This window comes from Sinocyclocheilus grahami, unplaced genomic scaffold, assembly GCF_001515645.1.
Source record: "Sinocyclocheilus grahami isolate Dianchi unplaced genomic scaffold, SAMN03320097.WGS_v1.1 scaffold91.1, whole genome shotgun sequence".
Classification (NCBI taxonomy): Eukaryota; Metazoa; Chordata; class Actinopteri; order Cypriniformes; family Cyprinidae; genus Sinocyclocheilus; species Sinocyclocheilus grahami.
Genome location: NW_015505270.1, coordinates 1,620,558 through 1,641,351, shown reverse-complemented (window position 1 = coordinate 1,641,351; position 20,794 = coordinate 1,620,558). Strand labels below are relative to the sequence as shown.

Below are 20,794 nucleotides of genomic sequence, written 5' to 3'. Positions count from 1 at the left end.
TTGGCTATTCGTTATGAAAAACTGATTTCGGGTTCAGGCTCTAAATTCAACAGTGCCGCTCGGGTCGGCTCGGGTCAGGTCAGACAAATTCTCCACAAATGTGGCTTGAATGGGAGGGTTGCAAAGAAAAAGGCACTCCTCAAGAAAGGCCACATGCAGTCACAACTGAGCTTTGCCAAAACACCTTGAAGGCAGATGAGACTAAAATTGGGCCTTAACACCAAATTATGTCTGGCAGAAATCCAATACAGCTCATCATCCAATAACAGCATTCCTGCAGTAAAGCATGGAGGTGGTAAGATCCTGTTATGGGGGTGTTTCTCTGCAGCAGGGACTGGAGCACTTGTCAGGATAGAAGGAAAAATGGATAGGGCAAAATACCGTAAAAATTCTTGAGGAAAATCTGCTGCCCTCTGCCAGAAAGTTGTCAAAGGGAAGAAGGTTTACCTTCCAACATGACAATGACCCAAAGCACAAGCAAAACTGAGCATGCAGTGGTTGAAGGAGAAAAAGGTGAATGTCCTTGCATGGCCTAGTTAGAGCCCAGACTTAAACCCCACTGAAAATATGTGGAATGACTTGCAGACTGTAGTCCACAAACGGTCACCATCAAATTTAACTGAACTTGCGCAGTTCTGCAAAGAAGAGTGGGCAAACAAAGTCTAGATATTACAGTCTAGATGTGCAAAGTTATGGCGCTTTTCCACTGCGTGGTACGACTCGGCTCGGTACGGCACGGCTCGGTTTGCATTTCCACTGCAGTTTAGTATCGCTTTAGAATGGGCGGGATTATTCACATGTCGTTATAGTTGCGCCGCCTCTACTGCCGCGACTCCTAAAAAACGTTTTCATTCCGCGTCGCCCCATCAAGCTCTCGCTGGATCCGCTCCTCTGCTATCAACAAGAGGAACATCTGTTCTTCCACAACAGGGGGAACAGCCACTTTTTGGTTGTTAAAAAAAGGTGCGCTTGTTCAAAACAGTTTCGTGTTCGATCCTTCGCTGGCTGTGCTGATTTAAATCTAGCGGGTCTGTTTGTGTCTCATGTCGCAAGTTCAGTGACGCAGGTTGTGACGATTTTCTCCAGCCAATCCGTGATCAGCAGAGTTTACACGTCACGTTTTGGTAACGGTACGGTACGCTTGGAACCCCAACCGAGGTGGTACTAAAAAAAGTACCAGGTACCAGGTACTGTACCCAGTGGAAAACCCCCCAAAAGTGAACCGTACCGAGCCGTACCATGCAGTGGAAAAGCGCCATTAGTAGAGACAAATCCTAACAGACTAAAGGCTGTAATTAAAGCAAAAATGGTTCAACAAAATACTGACACAATCCTTTTTACAACTCAGTGATCCTGGTTTTTTATTTTTTTCTGACATGTTGGTGTTATATCTTTCTCTTGTATGTTATAAGTTGCACTGAGTAAGCTGGATAAATCAAAAACTGTGTCCGTCTTCATTTCAGCCTGCAAAGCAACAAAATGTGATTATTTTAAAGGGGGTGATTTAGACATGTCTCAAGAGACATTCCGGTGCAAAACAGCAGCACCAAAAAGCATTATCTGGCTTTGCAATATTTAAAAACTAAATCTGAGTGCAAAATGCGTTACATGAAATGCATCAGTACCAATATGAATTACAGAAAACAACACTTGCATAAAGTGGTAACAGATGGGATGTGTGTGATGATGAGACACTACTGTCTGATAGCAATAGCTTGGACAGAAATTAACCAATCAAAGTTCATTTGAGCATTTGAATGGTTTGGCTATGATGACCTCCTGCAACAATAATGACTCTTTTAGCATTTTTTGTAATAGTTGATCAAAAAAAGAATGTTTTCACTCCTAATATTCCAAACACGTATGACTTTTTCCTTACTTGGAACACAAAAGACTGTGCTATTTTTCCATGCTGTAACTTCAAAAAGCATAATAAAAGTACCATAAAAAAAAAGAAAAGAAAAATAGGTTTTACTGTAACTATGAGACCTAGATTAGTTTAATGTAAGTTGTTCAGTTTATTCACCCTGATCCTAGAGGAACTGAGAATTGATGAATGCTTAGTTTCTGTCAAACATGGGATTGGCAAGACCACATTTTTGGAAATTTCCAATACCCTTGTTATTGGTCTGTGTGTTTAATCATGTGTTTATGACTGTAATTTATGTGGTTTTCTCTGCTCCAATCATGCTTTTGAAAATAAGGTCTTCTTCTTTAATGAATCATCACCTCAAGCTCTGAGAGCTCTGCTTGCTTTCCTGCACCCAAATGTATCTGTGGTTAAACCAGTGCTCTACATAACAGATGTTCCAACCTACTTTATAATCATATCAAGTCATTATCGTTCAGAGGTTTCTAGAACAAGGGAGAACTGTAGAATTGAGAATGAGAACTAAAGACTTAATTTCTCTCGGGTTCCATATTTTCTATTTCAAAAATTTCCATTATGGATTTTTTTTTATTTTACTGTAATCTAATTTTCAGTACTGGACCATGTGGACTGGATTGAAAATAACTAAATGGACTACTATTTTGAACCAGAGAAGACAACTGGAACTTACAACCTATGGATTTTGGAGTTAAGTTCAAATAGACATAATGCATTTTCGCTCCAGCTATTTCGGAGTAAAATAAACTAACATACAAATGATTGAAAATTAAATATCAGATTTGATTAATCAGAGTTAGGCCTATAGAAGAATATAGAAAAATCATTAGTGCATTAAATTGTGAATTAAATAGGTGATTTTACAGCAATTTACTGCCGTGGGGAAAAAACCCCTTGAGCTTCTTTAGAAAACAACATCAGACGTAAGATTAAAAATAAAATAAATGTTAGAAATTCTCGAGACGGGCCTTAGTTCATTTATTTGTTTTGCATAAATTTAAAAAGGGATGATGCCTTGTGGATATCTATATCCTTGTGATTTATTTTGTAAATATTCCATCCATTTATTTATTTCGTTTTTTAAATCTGAGCAATGACTGGACAATAATTGTACAGTAATCGTAGAGATGTTTTACTTGTTATACTCTTATGTGGTATGATATCTTATAATATATATGCCATTTTATCATACGTGTGCCGTGAAATAAACATGTTCTTTGTGTAATACGGTCAGATACTGAAGATACAATAAGCCCAACTTATTGTGACTTTTGTTTTCCATTATGTTTGTTTTTTAAAATTTCTTACGTGCATTTTATGATTAATATAATTGTATTTCTGTAAAGCACTTTGAATTACCATTTTGTATGCAACGCTGCTGTATATGTTAAGTTGGCTTGGCTAGTTTTGCAGTTTTTGCTTTTAGAATATTGGTACAGTATCTGATGAAAAATATTAAATCATGAAATTATTTTGGCAAATGTATGGAGGTCTTAACTCATTGGTCACACTTAGGTCACGTGCCATTTATTTCATTCAACCCGGAAAGGTTCATATTTGTTTCTGGTTTGTAAGTGGCTACGATCACTAAAAAACAAAAACAAAAGAAAAACAAAGAAAAAAAACACCAAGCCATTTTCCAAAAACAGTTCATCATAATATTTAATTCATTAATCGTTCTTAAACAACATCTTTTATTAAACAGCTTGGCACAGATTGTCAACACAATGGTAAGGAAAAACTAGCATTGCGTGCTAACCTTGAAGTGTTTTAAAAGAAAATTCATTGCATATTTTATATACTCTAAATTCTAAAGTTCTGTTAAGATAGTAATAAAATAATGTTTCTCATTAAATAAGGGTCAAACTTGCTGCAAATTTGCTCAAGAACACACTGTGGAGAAACATGAGCTCTCATCAAGTCAAACTCAGGTATCATTATACAGACATAATTATTTTAGGAATATGAATAATGCACAACCTCTACAAATGCCTGTATGAATATTTCAGATCTCTGTCCAATGCAAGGAGAACTCTGAGGGTCAAGACGGAATAGTGCTGTTTGATACGGAGGTCTTTCCCATTGTCAACATCCTTTGTCCTACCAGTGTAGACGATCTTCCTGAAGGTCAAAGTAAACAGCAGTAGATCTCTCTCATTGGTATTCAGGGATATTTAGAATTTGAAATCTTCACAAAATCATCTTCACAAAAATATTTATTTGTTTTCTGCGTTTTGGTAATTTGGTCATGAAAATGTGAGATGTTGAATCATTAAAATTTAAAACAGAGTTGGTTATTTTTTGTAAATCTGCTGTTTTATTCTGTTCTCAAGACTAGATCTTATAAGACCACACACACACAAACAAACAGCAGTATAGGGTTCCAGCGAGCACCATCAAACCTGGACTGAAGCATGCAGCACATCCAGGGCTGGACTGGGACAAAAAAAACGGCCCTGGCATTTTTTGGACCACCACCACTTCGAGATATAAACATATATATATATATATATATACAGGTGCATCTCAATAAATTAGAATGTCATGGAAAAGTTCATTTATTTCAGTAATTCAACTCATTTGTTAAATGTGAGCCAAAATCATCACAATTAAAAGAACCAAAGACTTAAACTACTTCAGTCTGTGTGCATTGAATTGATTTAATACACGAGTTTCACAATTTGAGTTGAATTACTGAAATAAATGAACTTTTCCACGACATTATAATTTATTGAGATGCACCTGTATATAGAAATTGGATATGTCAAAAACATTTTTCAAAACACAAATCGTCCCCTTGGAATTATTAGGTTATATCTGCATTCCGAGTAGTTTTGAGATATTGAGCTTCAAAGTTTACAGGGTATCTGCAGAATTTTAAAGGTTTTTTGACCCTTTTTAAGACCTGCACAAATAAATCTAATACCGCATGAGTGAGGTTGGGCAATGTTTATGGTAACATATTAAACCATAAAATGACATGATTTACAGTTCAGGTACAGGTCTTCATAAAAGCAAAAAGTCTTATTAAATGATAAACAGCGGTGATACATTTTGGTAGCCCGACTGGAAGACACAATAGCCCCAGGACGTCAGGCTAGCGATTTTTGCGAGCCCTGCAGTCTTCAAAAAATGACTGAAAACAGCTCTTATAGCATTTGACTAGTCTTTTTGCACTTAAAAACACACAACTACACTTGTTAAATAGTTGTCAGTCCCCATTGACTTCCATAGTATGGGGGAAAAATACAATGGAAATACATTCTTTAAAATATCTTCTTTTGTGTTTAGCAGAAGAAAATTCAAATGGGAATTCAGTTCCTAAATGAATACTCTCTCTCTCCCCTTCAGCTGCTCCTGAGTTATCTGTACAGCCATTTGCCACAGTTTTTACGCTGCCCTTGAGTGCACTCATTCATGCAGCTGAAGCAACCATGCAAAAGGTTTAAATAATGTTTGATGTTTAACAAGTTGTGCAAGGAGTGACTTATTAAACATATAATCAAAGCCAGCATGAGAATATGCATTTTGAGTCAACAACAAAACAGCAGCAGCAGAAAAAAGAAGAAGCTTTTTTATGAGGATACAGCCAAGCTTTAACATAAGTGATAAAAGGTATTTTACATAAGCTAGACTTACTCTTCAGTGAATCATTTCATTTGGTTTGGGAGGACAAACACCAACAACAGTTTGTTAGGCTGATGCAGCTGAGATAGAGATAGAGAGCAAGCATATTTGCACGTTACCCTGTGGTTTCTTGCACTGAATCAGCATAACCATACTTTAGGGCTGGCCTCTCTGAACACAGCGTTTAAAACCACTGCACGGTTGCTGGGGATTATTTTTTTCCATCTCTGTCAGCTTGCAACAGGATTTAATTTCTGTTGCAGGCACACACACTGTAGTGCACATTTCTAACTAAGTTTGAGCCATATTGGCTTAGGCACAGATAGCTTGTTTAGGTCAAATTAACCTAAGGGTATGGCACCCAGGTAGACATAACTAAGCCACTAGTTAGTAGATACACATATGTTAAGCCACTAAATTTTATTTATCTAATCAAGCAAACAGAGGCTTGTACCACGATGTGGGCTGAACAAACTCAGTTACAGGTTTAGTGTTGAGTTGACAAAACCAAACCAATCCAATTCGGCTTTGTTAGTACCATGAGGATGATCATCAGCTGTCAACTCAGGCTTTGATGCTGAGTTTATGGAGCAGGTGCGCATGAAAGTGTGACATTAATGAACAGTCAGTCTCATGCCATTAAACTGTGATTCTGTGATGTAGGCATGTTTAAAGCTTAAATCTTTCTGCATCCGATGTCCCCTTTAAATTTTGGTTCGTTTGAAGAGCATGTCATTTTCAGTGGACCCACTGGGTGGTGCATTTGATACATGTTTTACAGTGATATTTTTAGGGCCAAGCAAGCACTATACACACAGAACATGAAAATTCAGTTTTATAAAAAAAAAGCCGTTAGAAATTTTTAATGTCATATTGTTTAATTATTTAAAAAAAACATTACAGAAAAATACACGCAAATTACACTGAATTTGTATTTCTTATTCTTCTCAGTATCTTAATATCCTTCATTTGTGGAAAAGCCCTGATTATATTTAAACAAAACATTATACGTCTTTATTTTGAATATAAGCAAAAAGGGCCAGAAGTGAATATTTTTCACATTATTTAACATTTATTTCAGAACTCAAGAGTTCAGTATCTTCTGGACAACATCTATGGAGGCTTTAATGAAAATAGCGTTGTCTCTAATATAGTTCCTTTTCTTCATCTCCTCATGGGAGATGAACTTTGGGTAGCCGAAGCCCAGCATGCTCTCATCCAGACAGCCCCCACGAACACTTCCCAGAGCTCCAGGCCGTGGTCTCTGGAAGTTCTTCCAGGTGGGATCTGGGCTGAAGGTCTCTGTGATGTGCTTAGGTTTGGTGAGCACCGGGTCACTCTGATCCAAGAGCGAAAAGGACACGCGGTAAGGGAAAGGCCACTCCAGCAGCCCGTCATACTCTCCTGGTAGAACACGAATGTAGATTGACAAGTGAGAGCCCTCGCCACTGCCATTCCCATTGGGAAAGGCGGACACTTGCAGACGGTAACCATAGTTATGGGAATGGAAGGCGGGACTAAACAATTCCAAACTCCCAGAAGTCCTGCTATTAGCTTCCTGTAGCCGTTGGCTGAAGTCCGTGAGCTTCCAGAGCAGCGTGCCATCTCGACTTCCAGAGAGTTCCTCCACTGCACGCCGGAGTTCCCTGAGCTCCAGCCTCTGGCGATTCACCAGACCACCGAGAAGAGAGAGGTGGGTGTGCGTGGCCTCCTCAAGGTGTCGTCCCACTGCAGTCTTGGGGCACTATGAGTGGAACAGACAGAAAGATTTCATAAAAGAAAAGGTCATGATGCTGTGCTGGATATTCTGAATGCCACGTATCTGTGCCTTGCCATTCCGCCCACTCACCACCAGAGGTCACCACACACTACATGGACTTTCGCACTGCACAGACTGTCACAAGTTACCCTGGACTCCATTTCCCACAATACACTTCACCCAGAATTAATCACACACCCACAAATGTTTCCCATCAGGAACCCTTTATAAGCTGAACACTTCCTCTAATCTACATTAGTGACAGCAGCGTTACGGAGCCAGTTCTAGTGCTCATAGTTATAGTATTGTCTTGCTTGATTCCCTGTGTCTAGATTCTTGCCTGTGTTTATTGGATTATTCTTTCATCTTGCCGTTCGGACTCTGTTTGCCATGGTTTGCCCCTGTCTGGACTATTACCTGTGTACTTGGATTGCTCTTGCCCATTTGGATATTGTTTTGCCAGAGATCAACCACGCCTGCTTGTTGGACTACTCTTTGTCTTGTCTGGAATATGCCTGTTTGTCACTGCCTGACCCTTGCCTGCTTATGACCACTAACGTTAATAAAGCTATGCAGATGGATCCGCATGTCTCTCGTCTCGTTCACTCTGTAACACTGATATTCATGTCCTATTTTTAAAAAGTGTAGGTTTTTTTTTGTTAAATTTTTTCTCTATAGAGTACAATGACGCTCACCCACTTTTTCAGCAGCCTTGGTTCCAGAAACATCTTTTCAGTAATTTTTCCCATAGGGATTTAAAAAAATCTTTGTTAACATGTCATGAACCAAACCAACCAGATATGAGATTAATTTATTTTATACTAACTTAGCTTTTTTGGAGCAAGTCTGAGCTCTTAATAATATGTACATTAAACACACACACACATACACACACACACACATACACAAACACACACACACACACACACACACATATATCTCCGTGTTTATGCAGTTTAGGGGTTCAAAAAACATTATTTTCCACATAATGTACATTATTGTTTCTCCTCTATGCCCCACCTTTCTGAAACGCGTTGATTTTTACAAAGCTCATCGGTCTGAAAAGCGAGGTGTGCTCTGATTGGCCAGCTATCCAGTGCGTTGTGATTGGCTGAATACCTCAAGCGTGTGACGGATGTGTTACGCCCCTTCCCATATTGTGATGATGCCCTGTCCGGCCGGAGCGACGAGACAAAAACATCAAAACCCATTATAAGCGAGGCATTTGTTGCATCCAGTGGGGACATAATTACAGATTATAATGACTTTTACTGTCTTTTTACGCATTGCATCACACCGTGTAAACAAAACCATGTGAGAAACGACAAACAACAAATGCTACTCTACACTGCTCAAAACTCGCGTTTGAATCATCAGTGGCAAATCCTTTAAATATGAAAACGTACTTACAGTCTGTGAGTCAGAACAGCCTGCATTGTAGTCATATTCTCAGAGGATCAGGAAACAGTCCTCCATAAAATGCACTGCACACATCTGAATATTTGGGTTGAACAGTTCTGGAACAGTGCTGTAAATACAACTTAACCACTGATTTCTAGTCGTGTCCTCTTTTGGAAGGTCAAACAAAGTAGTTTTGCTTTCACAGCGAAACACACAGCGTCACACACGGTGGGCTTGAGTGAGCGGCGGCGGGCGGGCTTGAGTGAGGCCAGCAGATTCGACAAAGGAGCGGCCGGCGGGCTTGCGGCAACCACATGTGACGACCCCGGACTGGACTCCGCTTCGTCCACGGTAAAAGCCGATCCAGCGATCCACAGCGCGAAGTTGATGTATTTCCTCAGCGACCAGCATGGATCAGCTCCAGGCATGATGAAGCAGATATCATCCTCTTTTGGAAGACCAACAAAGTAGTTTCGCTTTCACAACGAAACACACAGCGTCTTCACGACATGGCGGCAGCAACAATACTACAGCGAGAATAAAAGTTACGCCTTCGTTCTTTGCGTGAACATTTGGGCGGCGTTATGCAATGCTTCCCACATAGTGAGGTAGACATGTGGGGGCGTGTTAGAACGAGCCGTTTTAGGTAGGCGTGGTTGACTCTTAACTTTTATAAAGAATGTCTCTTTGGATTTGAGACTTTAGTCTTTGCAACTTTACAGATCTTCTTTATGCACCAAGAGCTTGTAACACTCCAAAGAGAAAGGAAAAATTGAAATCGCATCATATGACCCCTTTAAAAAAAGTAATAATTGGCAGACAGTACCAAACTTGTGCCACTACCAGAAATCATGATACACAAAGCTGACAATGTGGCAGAATGTCAGTGCGATACGTTATCTATTCATAGTTAATAATGCAATTACAAAAATATTTTACAAAGAAAAAATTGCTTCAACTATTACTTTAAAAATCGTTTTATATTTTATATATAAAGTTTTTTTGTGTGTGTGTTTTATTTTTAACTAGCTGGGGTGTAACAATACAATGTCAAAATATAGTTAAAATGGGAAGGTTTTTTTATTTTTTATCTTTTTTTTTTTTAATGATTATTCTAAAACTGATGAAAACCAGTTAATAATAAGTACTGTTCATTAACATGCTAAATTTGGCATTCTATCAGAGGTTAACTCTAATATGTTTCTATTTGGTGCTGGTCTTCAATCCACAGGGCAATGGTGACACCAGAACAGAAATATTTATTATTCTGTTTAGCTAAAAATACACAATTACGTTTGACACATATGCTTGCAGTCTGTGCTTAACTACATACGTTTAAAAAGTTTTAAATAATGTAATTTATTAAATAATGTATTTTATTTAAAATGTATTGATAATAATTAATAAACATGAAAACTCAAATGTGTGACCATCTGGGTTTACCATATTTGATGTTAAATTAAATTAGTCAAAATTAAAAAAAAATATATTTTTTTATTATTTAATTTTTTTATTTAAAAATTTAATTAGTAATTTTGTTTGAAATATACATTATATATATTGTCACCATCCACAATACACATTCTTGCATTTTTGTATTGCAATATATTGTGACACAATATATTGTTACACCCCTACAAAATAGTATCAAATTTTTATTTATCGGTTATCGGCATTACGTGAAAATTAGTGGCATCTTGTGTTGGAGAGAATTTTAATATTGGTGCATCCCTATTGAAAAGTGGTGCTTGTGCTGTCTTTCTTTTAAAAGAAATACCCCTAAGTACTACCAGTGTTATTCTGCCATCCAACGCAATGACATGCATACATTGTGCCACTATTCATCACAGTGCTTTACTGTCTATATGCATAACTGTAGAGCTCATACCCTATGTTTGCAGCCAGCCTCCTTAAACGGGCAAAGCACCACAGCAGTGCTGCATCCTTCCTTTACATGTTCCATTAAAGTCTCTTGAGTGATTCCTGGTGTGCCGCACCTGTTAGGGCACTGCATAGGGAAGCGTGGACACTGCTGCTGATGATGCTGTGAATATAAAACACCTATGAATGCACTCCTTTTACCATAAAATAAATACATAAATCTAGGATGGCAGCATATAGTCCACTGACCTGAATAGTGTCATAGAGGAACTCCTTTCTGCAGTATCTGCAGGGCAGTTTGCGTTTGGGACACTCAGACACAGAGTGCTGGGCCAACAGTCTCCGCACCATACGAGCTCCACATTTATTCTCACAGTACACACTCTCTTCTGGACAAACACCTTGGTGACTCTGAATGAGGACAGTGAGGGACATAAAATATTAAACATGGTTGCATGTGTCAGAGCTGTGGTGCAGTGTTGAAATAAGCTTGTGCTATTGAAACCATCAAAATACAAGAAAAATGAACAGAAGCCTGATTTAAAAAAAATCAAAAATGGTTCATGTTAATATTAATATATTACCATTGCTAAATTACAAATATTACTAAACTTAAATTATGTATTTGTATGATAAAGTATCAGAAGGGACTTGTGATAATAACAAAACAACAATGAAGAAATGCATGTGTTCGACCTCATATGCCTCCCCAGCGAACTCGTCACCACAGTGGTCACAGTGTAGTTTTCTCTTGGTGCAGTCATGCTGCAGGTGCTCCGGCAGTTCACGTCGCAGCAACTTCACAAAGCAGCGGTTTGGACACGACACCACGTTAAACTCACACACGGACAAATGGGCCTGGAGGAGCAGTGAGAAACCCAGTGTGAGAGTGAGATTTGGGTGTTTAACGTTTTTGAAAGAAGATGTTCACCAAGGCTGCATTCACCTGATCAGAAATAGAGTTAAATCAACATTAATATTGGTAAATATTATTACAATTGAATTTTTTCCCCAACAATTGAATATTAAAATGCTCCTGTGATGGCAAAGCTAAATTTCAGCAGCCATTACTTCAGCCTCATGTTATATATTTCTTCAGAAATCATTTTTAATATGCACAACATTTAAATAAAACAGAAATATTTTGCAACATTTTGAATAACTTACTGTCACTTTTGATCAATTTAATGTGTCCTTGCTGAATAAAAGAGACAATTTCTTTAAAAAAAACAAACAAACAAACATTTGAATGGTAGTGTATATTGTTGATATTTGTAGATAACTGTAGTGTACACATACATTTTTGTACATTAGAATAGACGCGGTAACATACAATAGCCTACCAACGTATGAACAGCATCTAACACTTTTAAGGGACTTCAGGAGCCATAAGACTTTTGATCAATTTAATGTCACTTTTGATCCATTTAATGTGTCATTGCTGAATAAAATAATCAGTTTCTTTCCAAATAAATAAATCATACTAACCCCAAACATTTTAGCAGTGGTGTAAAATGTTGGTATTTGTACATACTGTAGTGTACACATGCATTTTTGTACATTTTAATAGATACGGTAACGTACAATAGCCTACTATCAGGAGCCATAAAGAAATGCATTCAATCCTATAAAGATGTACAGTATGTTAAAATATGTACAAATACGACTGAGATTTGTGTTTGTGTGCCGTTTGTTCACCTGCAGGAGCTTGTTCTGTGCGGTCCAGCGACAGCCCTCCTCACTGTGGATGCAGCGGATGGGCAGAGAAAGAATCTGCTGTTCCAGCTCCACATCTGGAAAAATCTGCAGTCAGAATTACAAATTTATGACTATTTATTAGAGTAGAACATATAAGAACATTTGAAAATGGAAGTAAGCAATAAATAAAACATGTGGAAGATTGCTGTTGATCAGCACAGCTGTGATTACTAGCTAAATTGGGCATGAGATATTGCTTTTATACAATAATTCAATAAACAAGTTATTAAAAATCAGTAACTTATATTTTAGACACAATATTGCCAGTAAGGTCTATTTTTGCTCTGTCCAAGAAAATATTTCCAAATGAAGTCGAAGCCAAATCAAAGCAGCACACTTCAGTTGCATTCCTGAATGAATTAGTGTTGCTAAAAAATCACTTGAATGAACGATTCAATGACTGTTTACATGTACTCTCAATGCAATTATGAGATTTAGGCAATTTTTTGCGATTAAACTTTACCTCATGCAAACACAATACTTCAATCACACTGATACGATTAAGCGATTCAGAATTTTTCCCAGCAATCGCTTGACTCAGTCAACACAACTCACTTCCACGGGTTCATTCCTATGTTCCCCAGGTTTATATGGCACATACTGTAAGGAACACATGACTATGTTACCAAGCTATAAAATATGTTCTAATCACTCAAAGGTTCTAAAGATTATATCAATATGGTATTCGATAACTAAGCCAGATGCACAGAACATCTACTTCTCTAACAACTTTCCAAATTATTTTATTGCAGTCCTCAACAAAGTCTATCTTCTCAATATCAAGTTCATCAAGTCCAGCATCAAGTAAATTAATTAAGGAGTCTCTATCTGTGTTGATCTGTTGAACTTGCATGACATTTTATCCTGTGTTAGGTAAGGGTTAGGGAAAATGAGTCCTGACCTTTAAAAGTTTATTTAATGTGTGTTAACAGTGCGTTAAACTGGGGAACACAGAACCCTGTTTCATGTGTTCCTTATGTGCCATATCAATCTGGGGAACACATGACCCTGGGAACATAGGTATGCTTCCACTGCCACCGATCTCTGCTTCTTATCTTCATCTAGAAATGGTGCGAAGAACATGATGGCAGCATAGGCAACCCCAGTTGTAGCGGCATTGCTGTAAAACTCCAATGTTCAATAACTATCCAATATATCCACAGAAAAGTGTTTTGCTTTGGTATTAAGTAGATTAAAACCATTTGTGCTCATCACTTGTGCTGTGCATTGGGGCATGTGAATAATGACAGAAAAAAACACATTTCTTAGCAAATAATCAGAAGAATGAAAATTGCACGATAATTGGAATTAATTGCATTATTGGTGCACATATAAGCATAGTCAATGACTCACTCATGTGGCGTAACAATGAAACAATGTAAATTCCAGTGTTGTTGGATTGTGCATCAGCATTCCTGCAAACACTGCTTAGCCAATCAAATTTGATGAAAGAAACTAACTATTAACTATTCCATTACAATTGAGCTTAAAAATAAAGATGGCATCTGAAAATTATGGTTGATGGTCAGTTTGTGTGTAAATGTGTACGTTTTTGACCAACCTTTAACGTTGATGTAATTTGTAGCGAGAAATTAGTATTGTAGTAATTAAATATTAGTTTAGTTATCACCAAAGGTCTCTCCATTTTATTACAGATCACTAAACTATAAAGCTGCCTCAATAGCCTTTCTGAAATTAGTTTAGGGAGATACCTTTGCAAAAGCTGCCTGCAAAGTCATTGCCTGATAGGGCAGCGAGGCAACAAGTCAGCTGCCTAAGATTTCGGATGAACCACTAAATTCAAGCTGATGATCTCAATCAGGCGTGTTAAATAAAAGTGGGTTCCCACAAATTGGAGTTGAGAACCACTGTTCTATCATTTTGGATAAAATATCAGAAGAATGATTGTCCTTTGGATGAAATCAGAAGACCTTTGAAACTGTGGTGTTATGATGGTGCACTTACTTTGGCATAATCCAGTGGCAGCTGGTCCTCTGGGCACTTGAACACACCTTGGAAAGAAACTAACTATTAACTATTCCATTACAATTGAGCTTAAAAATAAAGATGGCATCTGAAAATTATGGTTGATGGTCAGTTTGTGTGTAAATGTGTACGTTTTTGACCAACCTTTAACGTTGATGTAATTTCTAGCGAGAAATTAGTATTGTAGTAATTAAATATTAGTTTAGTTATCACCAAAGGTCTCTCCATTTTATTACAGATCACTAAACTATAAAGCTGCCTCAATAGCCTTTCTGAAATTAGTTTAGGGAGATACCTTTGCAAAAGCTGCCTGCAAAGTCATTGCCTGATAGGGCAGCGAGGCAACAAGTCAGCTGCCTAAGATTTCGGATGAACCACTAAATTCAAGCTGATGATCTCAATCAGGCGTGTTAAATAAAAGTGGGTTCCCACAAATGGAGTTGAGAACCACTGTTCTATCATTTTGGATAAAATATCAGAAGAATGATTGTCCTTTGGATGAAATCAGAAGACCTTTGAAACTGTGGTGTTATGATGGTGCACTTACTTTGGCATAATCCAGTGGCAGCTGGTCCTCTGGGCACTTGAACACACCTTCACTATTAAAATTTAGCAGAAGAAAAAACTGTGACAAAGTCAGATTCACATACATTCTGAAAGCTATGGTGAGTCACCATGGTAAATGTGGTTTAGCTCTGTTTAATATGTGTTAAAAATTACAATGCCAACAAATAAAAGCTGGCTGTCTATTACAAGAGCATTTTTTTTTTAGATGATGAATTTACGTATTTTTGCTTTTGTGTTAGAATTTCATGTGTATTCGATTCTTTTTTTCATTATACAATATGTGGTGGGTTGGAAAGCAGTTCACAACTGCCACTGATTGATGCCTCCATGTTATAAAGCCTAAATGAATCACAGCCGAACTGATTTGACAGGAACTTCAGAATCACCTCCCACACCACAAATTGACGAAGGGCCTTCAGGAGAATATGAGTGAATCATCCATCTGGCATGGTGACGTCCACTAGCATACATTGTATGGGGAACCAGTACGACCAACAAAACACATATTAATAGAGCTATGATCTTTCCATTGTGTGTGACAAAGAAGCATGTCATCATTTCAAAATCCCATGGGGAATTTTCCCAAAAGACCCAGGGAGCTTCATAAGAAGATGTAAAATGTGATTGCTGCATTTTTAAGGCAGATCATAAGTTTCATGCATGTGCCCCCTCGTTTTTTCAACAAGTGGATTTGAATGCATTTGTCTATGCATTCTCTATTTTGGATAATGAAATGTGGTAATTTTTAGTCAAATATTTTGGTAAAAATAAATAATTTGCTTTAATTCTCTCATCATGACTTTTTCCTATGGACATAAATAATTGCTGCCATTATCATTATTATTATATCTAAATAAAAATGTTTTAAAAAGTCTTCTTTTATTTTATTTAGGCTATTTTTATTTTATTTATTTATTCTCCGTTTGGTCATGTCTTATCTTGTCATCACTGAACGAGTCAGAACTGCAAATGACGCCCCTGAAAAAGTAGGTGCATCATGCCTTAAAAATGCTGCAATATAAAATCATAAATCCTGTGTGAACTATTTTATGTTCCTAACAATATCACTTTAAGGTGACAGAGAGAGTGTCATTCTTGCTCTAAATACCTGCTGATGGTCACATTTTAAATCACTGCATGCATTGCCTTACTGCAATTCAATCCACTGATGTACATGTGAATTAGTAATTTGTTTAAATTAATAATCTAATTGAAAAGCATGTGTTAGTCTAATAGAATGTGAATGGATGAGACTGTCAATCATTATGATAACATCCACAGGATAACACAGGACATTGAATGTGATTGTTTCACTCATTACACCTGTGTGCAACACAACTCTGTGTTATGACTATGAGACTGAGAAGACAAGGCATGGAATGCTAAGAATGGGTCATAACCAAGAACTGTGCAGTTGAGTAATACAACCAAATAAACTGACTCACTTACTTACTTTTCACATTAAACCATTTAGGCTGTTTTTAAATGAGGATCACAACTCTTCTAAAAAAAATAAAAACATTTAAAAAAAAAGTTCAGAAGAATTATGTAGTATTTTGATTATGTAATAATCTTTTTACATTTTAAAAGGTAAAAGAGAAAAACATGTTATTTTTTGTAAACATTATCATGTAAATCCTATAGAGACAGAAAGCACTACGAGTCTGTAGCCTGAGGTATTTTGTGTCACTCTGACATTGTCACGTTGTGGTACTGTGAGGAGCACGGAGATGAAGGAGCGAGGAGACGAGGAGTGGAATTCAAATATATAGATTTTAATAACATCCAGGGAACAAGGAAAACCCATACAATTCCGGACAAAGGAGAACAGAGCGGTCTAGAACTCAAATAGGGCAGATAACGAGGGGCAGACAGGTGAGGAGGAAAACTAATAACAAGGAACACCTGGAACTAATAGAACTAAATGGGGACAGGAACAGGAAGGACCAAATAAGGGCAAGGAAAGCACATGGGGAGCAAAACACACACAAAACAAGGAACAGAGTCTGACGTTACTCCCCCCTCCCAGTGTAACAATTCCACCAGGGAGGGGTGGGCGCCCTGGAGGTTGGTGCAAGACTGGAACACGGGGAATACCTCCAGGATGGATCAGGCAGTCCAGGGTGCCATAGTGGCACAGGGAGCTCAGGGGGCATGGCGGAGCATACAGTTCAGGAGGCAAGGCGGAGCATACAGTTCAGGAGGCCATGGCAGAGCACACAGTTCAGGAGGCCATGGCGGAACAGGGAGCTCAGGGAGCCATGGCGGATCAGACAGTTCAGGAGGCAGGAACAGGGAACACAGAAGGCCAAGGCTGGACGGTCTCTGTTGGCTTGGCCTCGCCACTCGGCCCGGCCATTATGGATGGACCCATACTACCCCCCCCCCAAAAAAAATCATTGGGGAGAATATCGTCTTTAGAGGCCCTCCATAGGCCTAACTCGGGAACTGTGGCCCTCCCTGGGCTTGACTTGGGGACTGGAGCCCTCCTTGGGCTCGACATGGGAACTGGAGCCCTTTCTGTGCTACACTCGGGGACTGGAGCCTTCTATGGGCTAAACTCGGGGACTGGAGCCCTCACTGGGTTAAACTCGGGGACAGGAGCCCTCACTGGGCTAAACTCGCGGACAGGAGCCCTTTGTGGGCTAAACTCGGGAACAGAAGCCCTCTTTGGGCTGGATTTGGGGGCTGGAGCCCACACTGGAGCGAGCTCTGGGGCTGGAGCCGACACAGGAGCGAGCTCTGGGGAGCCTACCGCCTTCTCCTCCTTAGATTCCCCTTTAGGTTCGGGGTAAAAGGGGTGGTCGGTGGGCTTGACAGAGGAACAGCCGGTGGGCTTGAGAATGTCGCAGCCGGCGGGCTTGACTTTGGAGTGACCGGCGGAGGAGTTCCGGATCGGGATCAGAGGCTCTCCAGACACTGGATGACCGCCTCCTTCCAGTCAAGGTTGGTGGTGTCTGGGAGTTCCGCGGGGTGATGGTATGTAATCCCAGAACCGGAACAGCGTCACCAGGGTCTCCCCATCGAGGGAGCTGGTGAGGGCGAGCGGCACGAATGCCCACGCAAAGGTGATCGGGTCGTGGCTCGCCTGAGCCACAGCGATGAACATCGCTCGTTCCTCCATTTTAGCGGGGCGAAACAAACAGGAAAACAAAGCCCTTTTCAAAAACAAAAAACAAACACGGGGACAAGGGGCGCCGCTTCGGAATTCTGTCACTTTGTGCTACTGTGAGGAGCACGGAGACGAAGGAGCGAGGAGACGAGGAGTGGAATTCAAACATATAGATTTTAATAACATCCAGGGAACAAGGAAAACACACGTAGCAAGGGTAGACATATACAATTCTGGACGAAGGAGAACAGAACGGGCTAGAACTCAAATAGGGCAGATAACAAGGGGCAGACAGGTGAGGAGGATAACTAATAACAAGGAACACCTGGAACTAATAGAACTAAATGGGAACAGGAACAGGAAGAAACAAATAAGGGCAAGGAAGGCACATGGGGAGCAAAACACACACAAAACAAGGAACAGAGTCTGACAGACATCTTGCTTGGCCTGTTTGGTATTTATTTATATTACTACTCTGTCATAAGAGCAATTATTTTTAAGTGATACTTTCCACATAGACAATGACCAGAACTCACCTCTTTTTTGACTAAAATGTTTAAAAAAATTTTTTACTAAAATGATCTATCTATGTGATCTGTCTAAAGATTGTACTTGTAAAAATGAAACTTATTGTAGCATATAAAACCATAAAGGTTACCTCTGTAAACCCTCAAGACTGTCAGCAAGTCCTCCTCACCCCTACCCCCAATATTAACGCATAATAAATTGATGGAATTCAAACATATAGATTTTAATAACATCCAGGGAACAAGGAAAACACACGTAGCAAGGGTAGACATATACAATTCTGGACGAAGGAGAACAGAACGGGCTAGAACTCAAATAGGGCAGATAACAAGGGGCAGACAGGTGAGGAGGATAACTAATAACAAGGAACACCTGGAACTAATAGAACTAAATGGGAACAGGAACAGGAAGAAACAAATAAGGGCAAGGAAGGCACATGGGGAGCAAAACACACACAAAACAAGGAACAGAGTCTGACAGACATCTTGCTTGGCCTGTTTGGTATTTATTTATATTACTACTCTGTCATAAGAGCAATTATTTTTAAGTGATACTTTCCACATAGACAATGACCAGAACTCACCTCTTTTTTGACTAAAATGTTTAAAAAAATTTTTTACTAAAATGATCTATCTATGTGATCTGTCTAAAGATTGTACTTGTAAAAATGAAACTTATTGTAGCATATAAAACCATAAAGGTTACCTCTGTAAACCCTCAAGACTGTCAGCAAGTCCTCCTCACCCCTACCCCCAATATTAACGCATAATAAATTGATGTATTTTTTTTTTTTAATTCAAATGTTTGTTAGATTTTAGATGGAATAACTGATGGAAGAAGAAACTTCTAGATGGAAGAAAACTTCATGATGTTCATGATTCAATAATATAGATATATTATTTATACTACTGTTAAAATATTTTGGGTCGATAAGATTTAAAACTGTTTTTGTCTCTTATTGTTATTTTTTCCCCCAAAAAAAATGAAGAACAGCAATTTTGTGAAATATTATTACAATTTAAAATAACAGTTTTCTATTTTAATATATTGTAAAACGTATGTGACAACAAAGCTGAATTTTCAGCATCATTACTCCAGACTTCAGTGTCACATGATCCTTCAGAAATCATTCTAACATGCTGATTTGCTGCTCAGGAAACATACTATCAATGTTGAAAGCAGCGCTGCTTAATATTTTTGTGAAATCCGTGATTCAGGATTCTTTGCTGAATCAAAAGAAACAGAAATATTTTGTAATATTATAAATGTCACTGTCAATGATGTGTCCTGGCTGAATAAAAGTATTAATTTCTTTCAGAAAACGGTAGTATATACTTAATTAAAAAATGTTATCATAAGAATTATACTTATTTAATAGTTCATTACTCGCTTGATTTGCAACAATTTACATACAATGATTTGCACCTAGTAACACTCAAGTATTAAATATGTAAGAACTAGCCTACATTGTGTTGCTTTTGCTTGACATTTTGAAATATTCATATTAATGAAATAATTATAATACATTTAGAACTTTGAACGTGTGTTTTAATGTCTCTTTTACTTTCATAATTTGTCAGTGACCCAGATACTATAATGATCTATTATGTGTTTAAGTGTTTTTTTAGAGATGCACGCACGTTAAGAACTACAACTCGCAAGATAAAAACTCAATTTGCATACATTTCCATTAGAATCCAATCAGTCAGTTTGACCTCGCTTTCTGCTCCTTCAGATACAGGTTAAGAATCAGCTTTACCTGAGATACTCCTGCAGGCAGGTGTCGCAGAATCTGTGTCCGCAGGTGGACACCTGCACGGGGTCCCGCATGGGCTTTACACACAGAGGACAATAAAAGCTCCTCCTCGGTCTCTCCAGAAACTTTAAATTTAAACCAGGCATAATGCCTTTGTAGATATCAACTTCAGGCTGTCAACTGATAAACTGCTGGAATAAAACTTAATAAATAAACGTAATGCAAAGATGTAGAACCCTATTAATAGCTCATTTATCGATCCAACACTAAACAACAATCGATCTCTCATGACATTTCCGTCTTCAGTAGAGTACAGCACAGGGAAATGTTTACTCATTCACAGGAGCGAGAGGAGGAGCCAGCAGCAGCAGCCTCCTCGACACCTGCACAACTAACATTGCAGCATGGGCAGTGCTATTTTACTATCACTGAGATTTGATTCAGTTTTCATTCATATTTAAAATTCGTTTTTATTTTTATATTTTCTGTTTTTTTTTTTTGAGTAATTTTTTATTTGTTGGCATTATTTTT

The 20,794-nt window shown here is 38.4% G+C and overlaps 1 protein-coding gene across 1 annotated transcript; it reads right to left on the bottom strand.

Moving 5' to 3' along the window:
• Window positions 1-6,560: 6,560 nt before the first annotated feature.
• Window positions 6,561-20,557, bottom strand: LOC107587295 (TNF receptor-associated factor 4-like). Its single transcript, XM_016275011.1, has 7 exons — window positions 20,267-20,557; window positions 14,848-14,899; window positions 12,255-12,359; window positions 11,253-11,414; window positions 10,806-10,967; window positions 10,564-10,719; window positions 6,561-7,259 (listed from the first exon to the last, which is right to left on the bottom strand). The coding sequence occupies exons 1-7, from the start codon at window positions 20,407-20,409 to the stop codon at window positions 6,600-6,602; spliced, it is 1,440 nt and encodes a 479-aa protein (XP_016130497.1). The 5' UTR covers window positions 20,410-20,557; the 3' UTR covers window positions 6,561-6,599.
• Window positions 20,558-20,794: the final 237 nt, after the last annotated feature.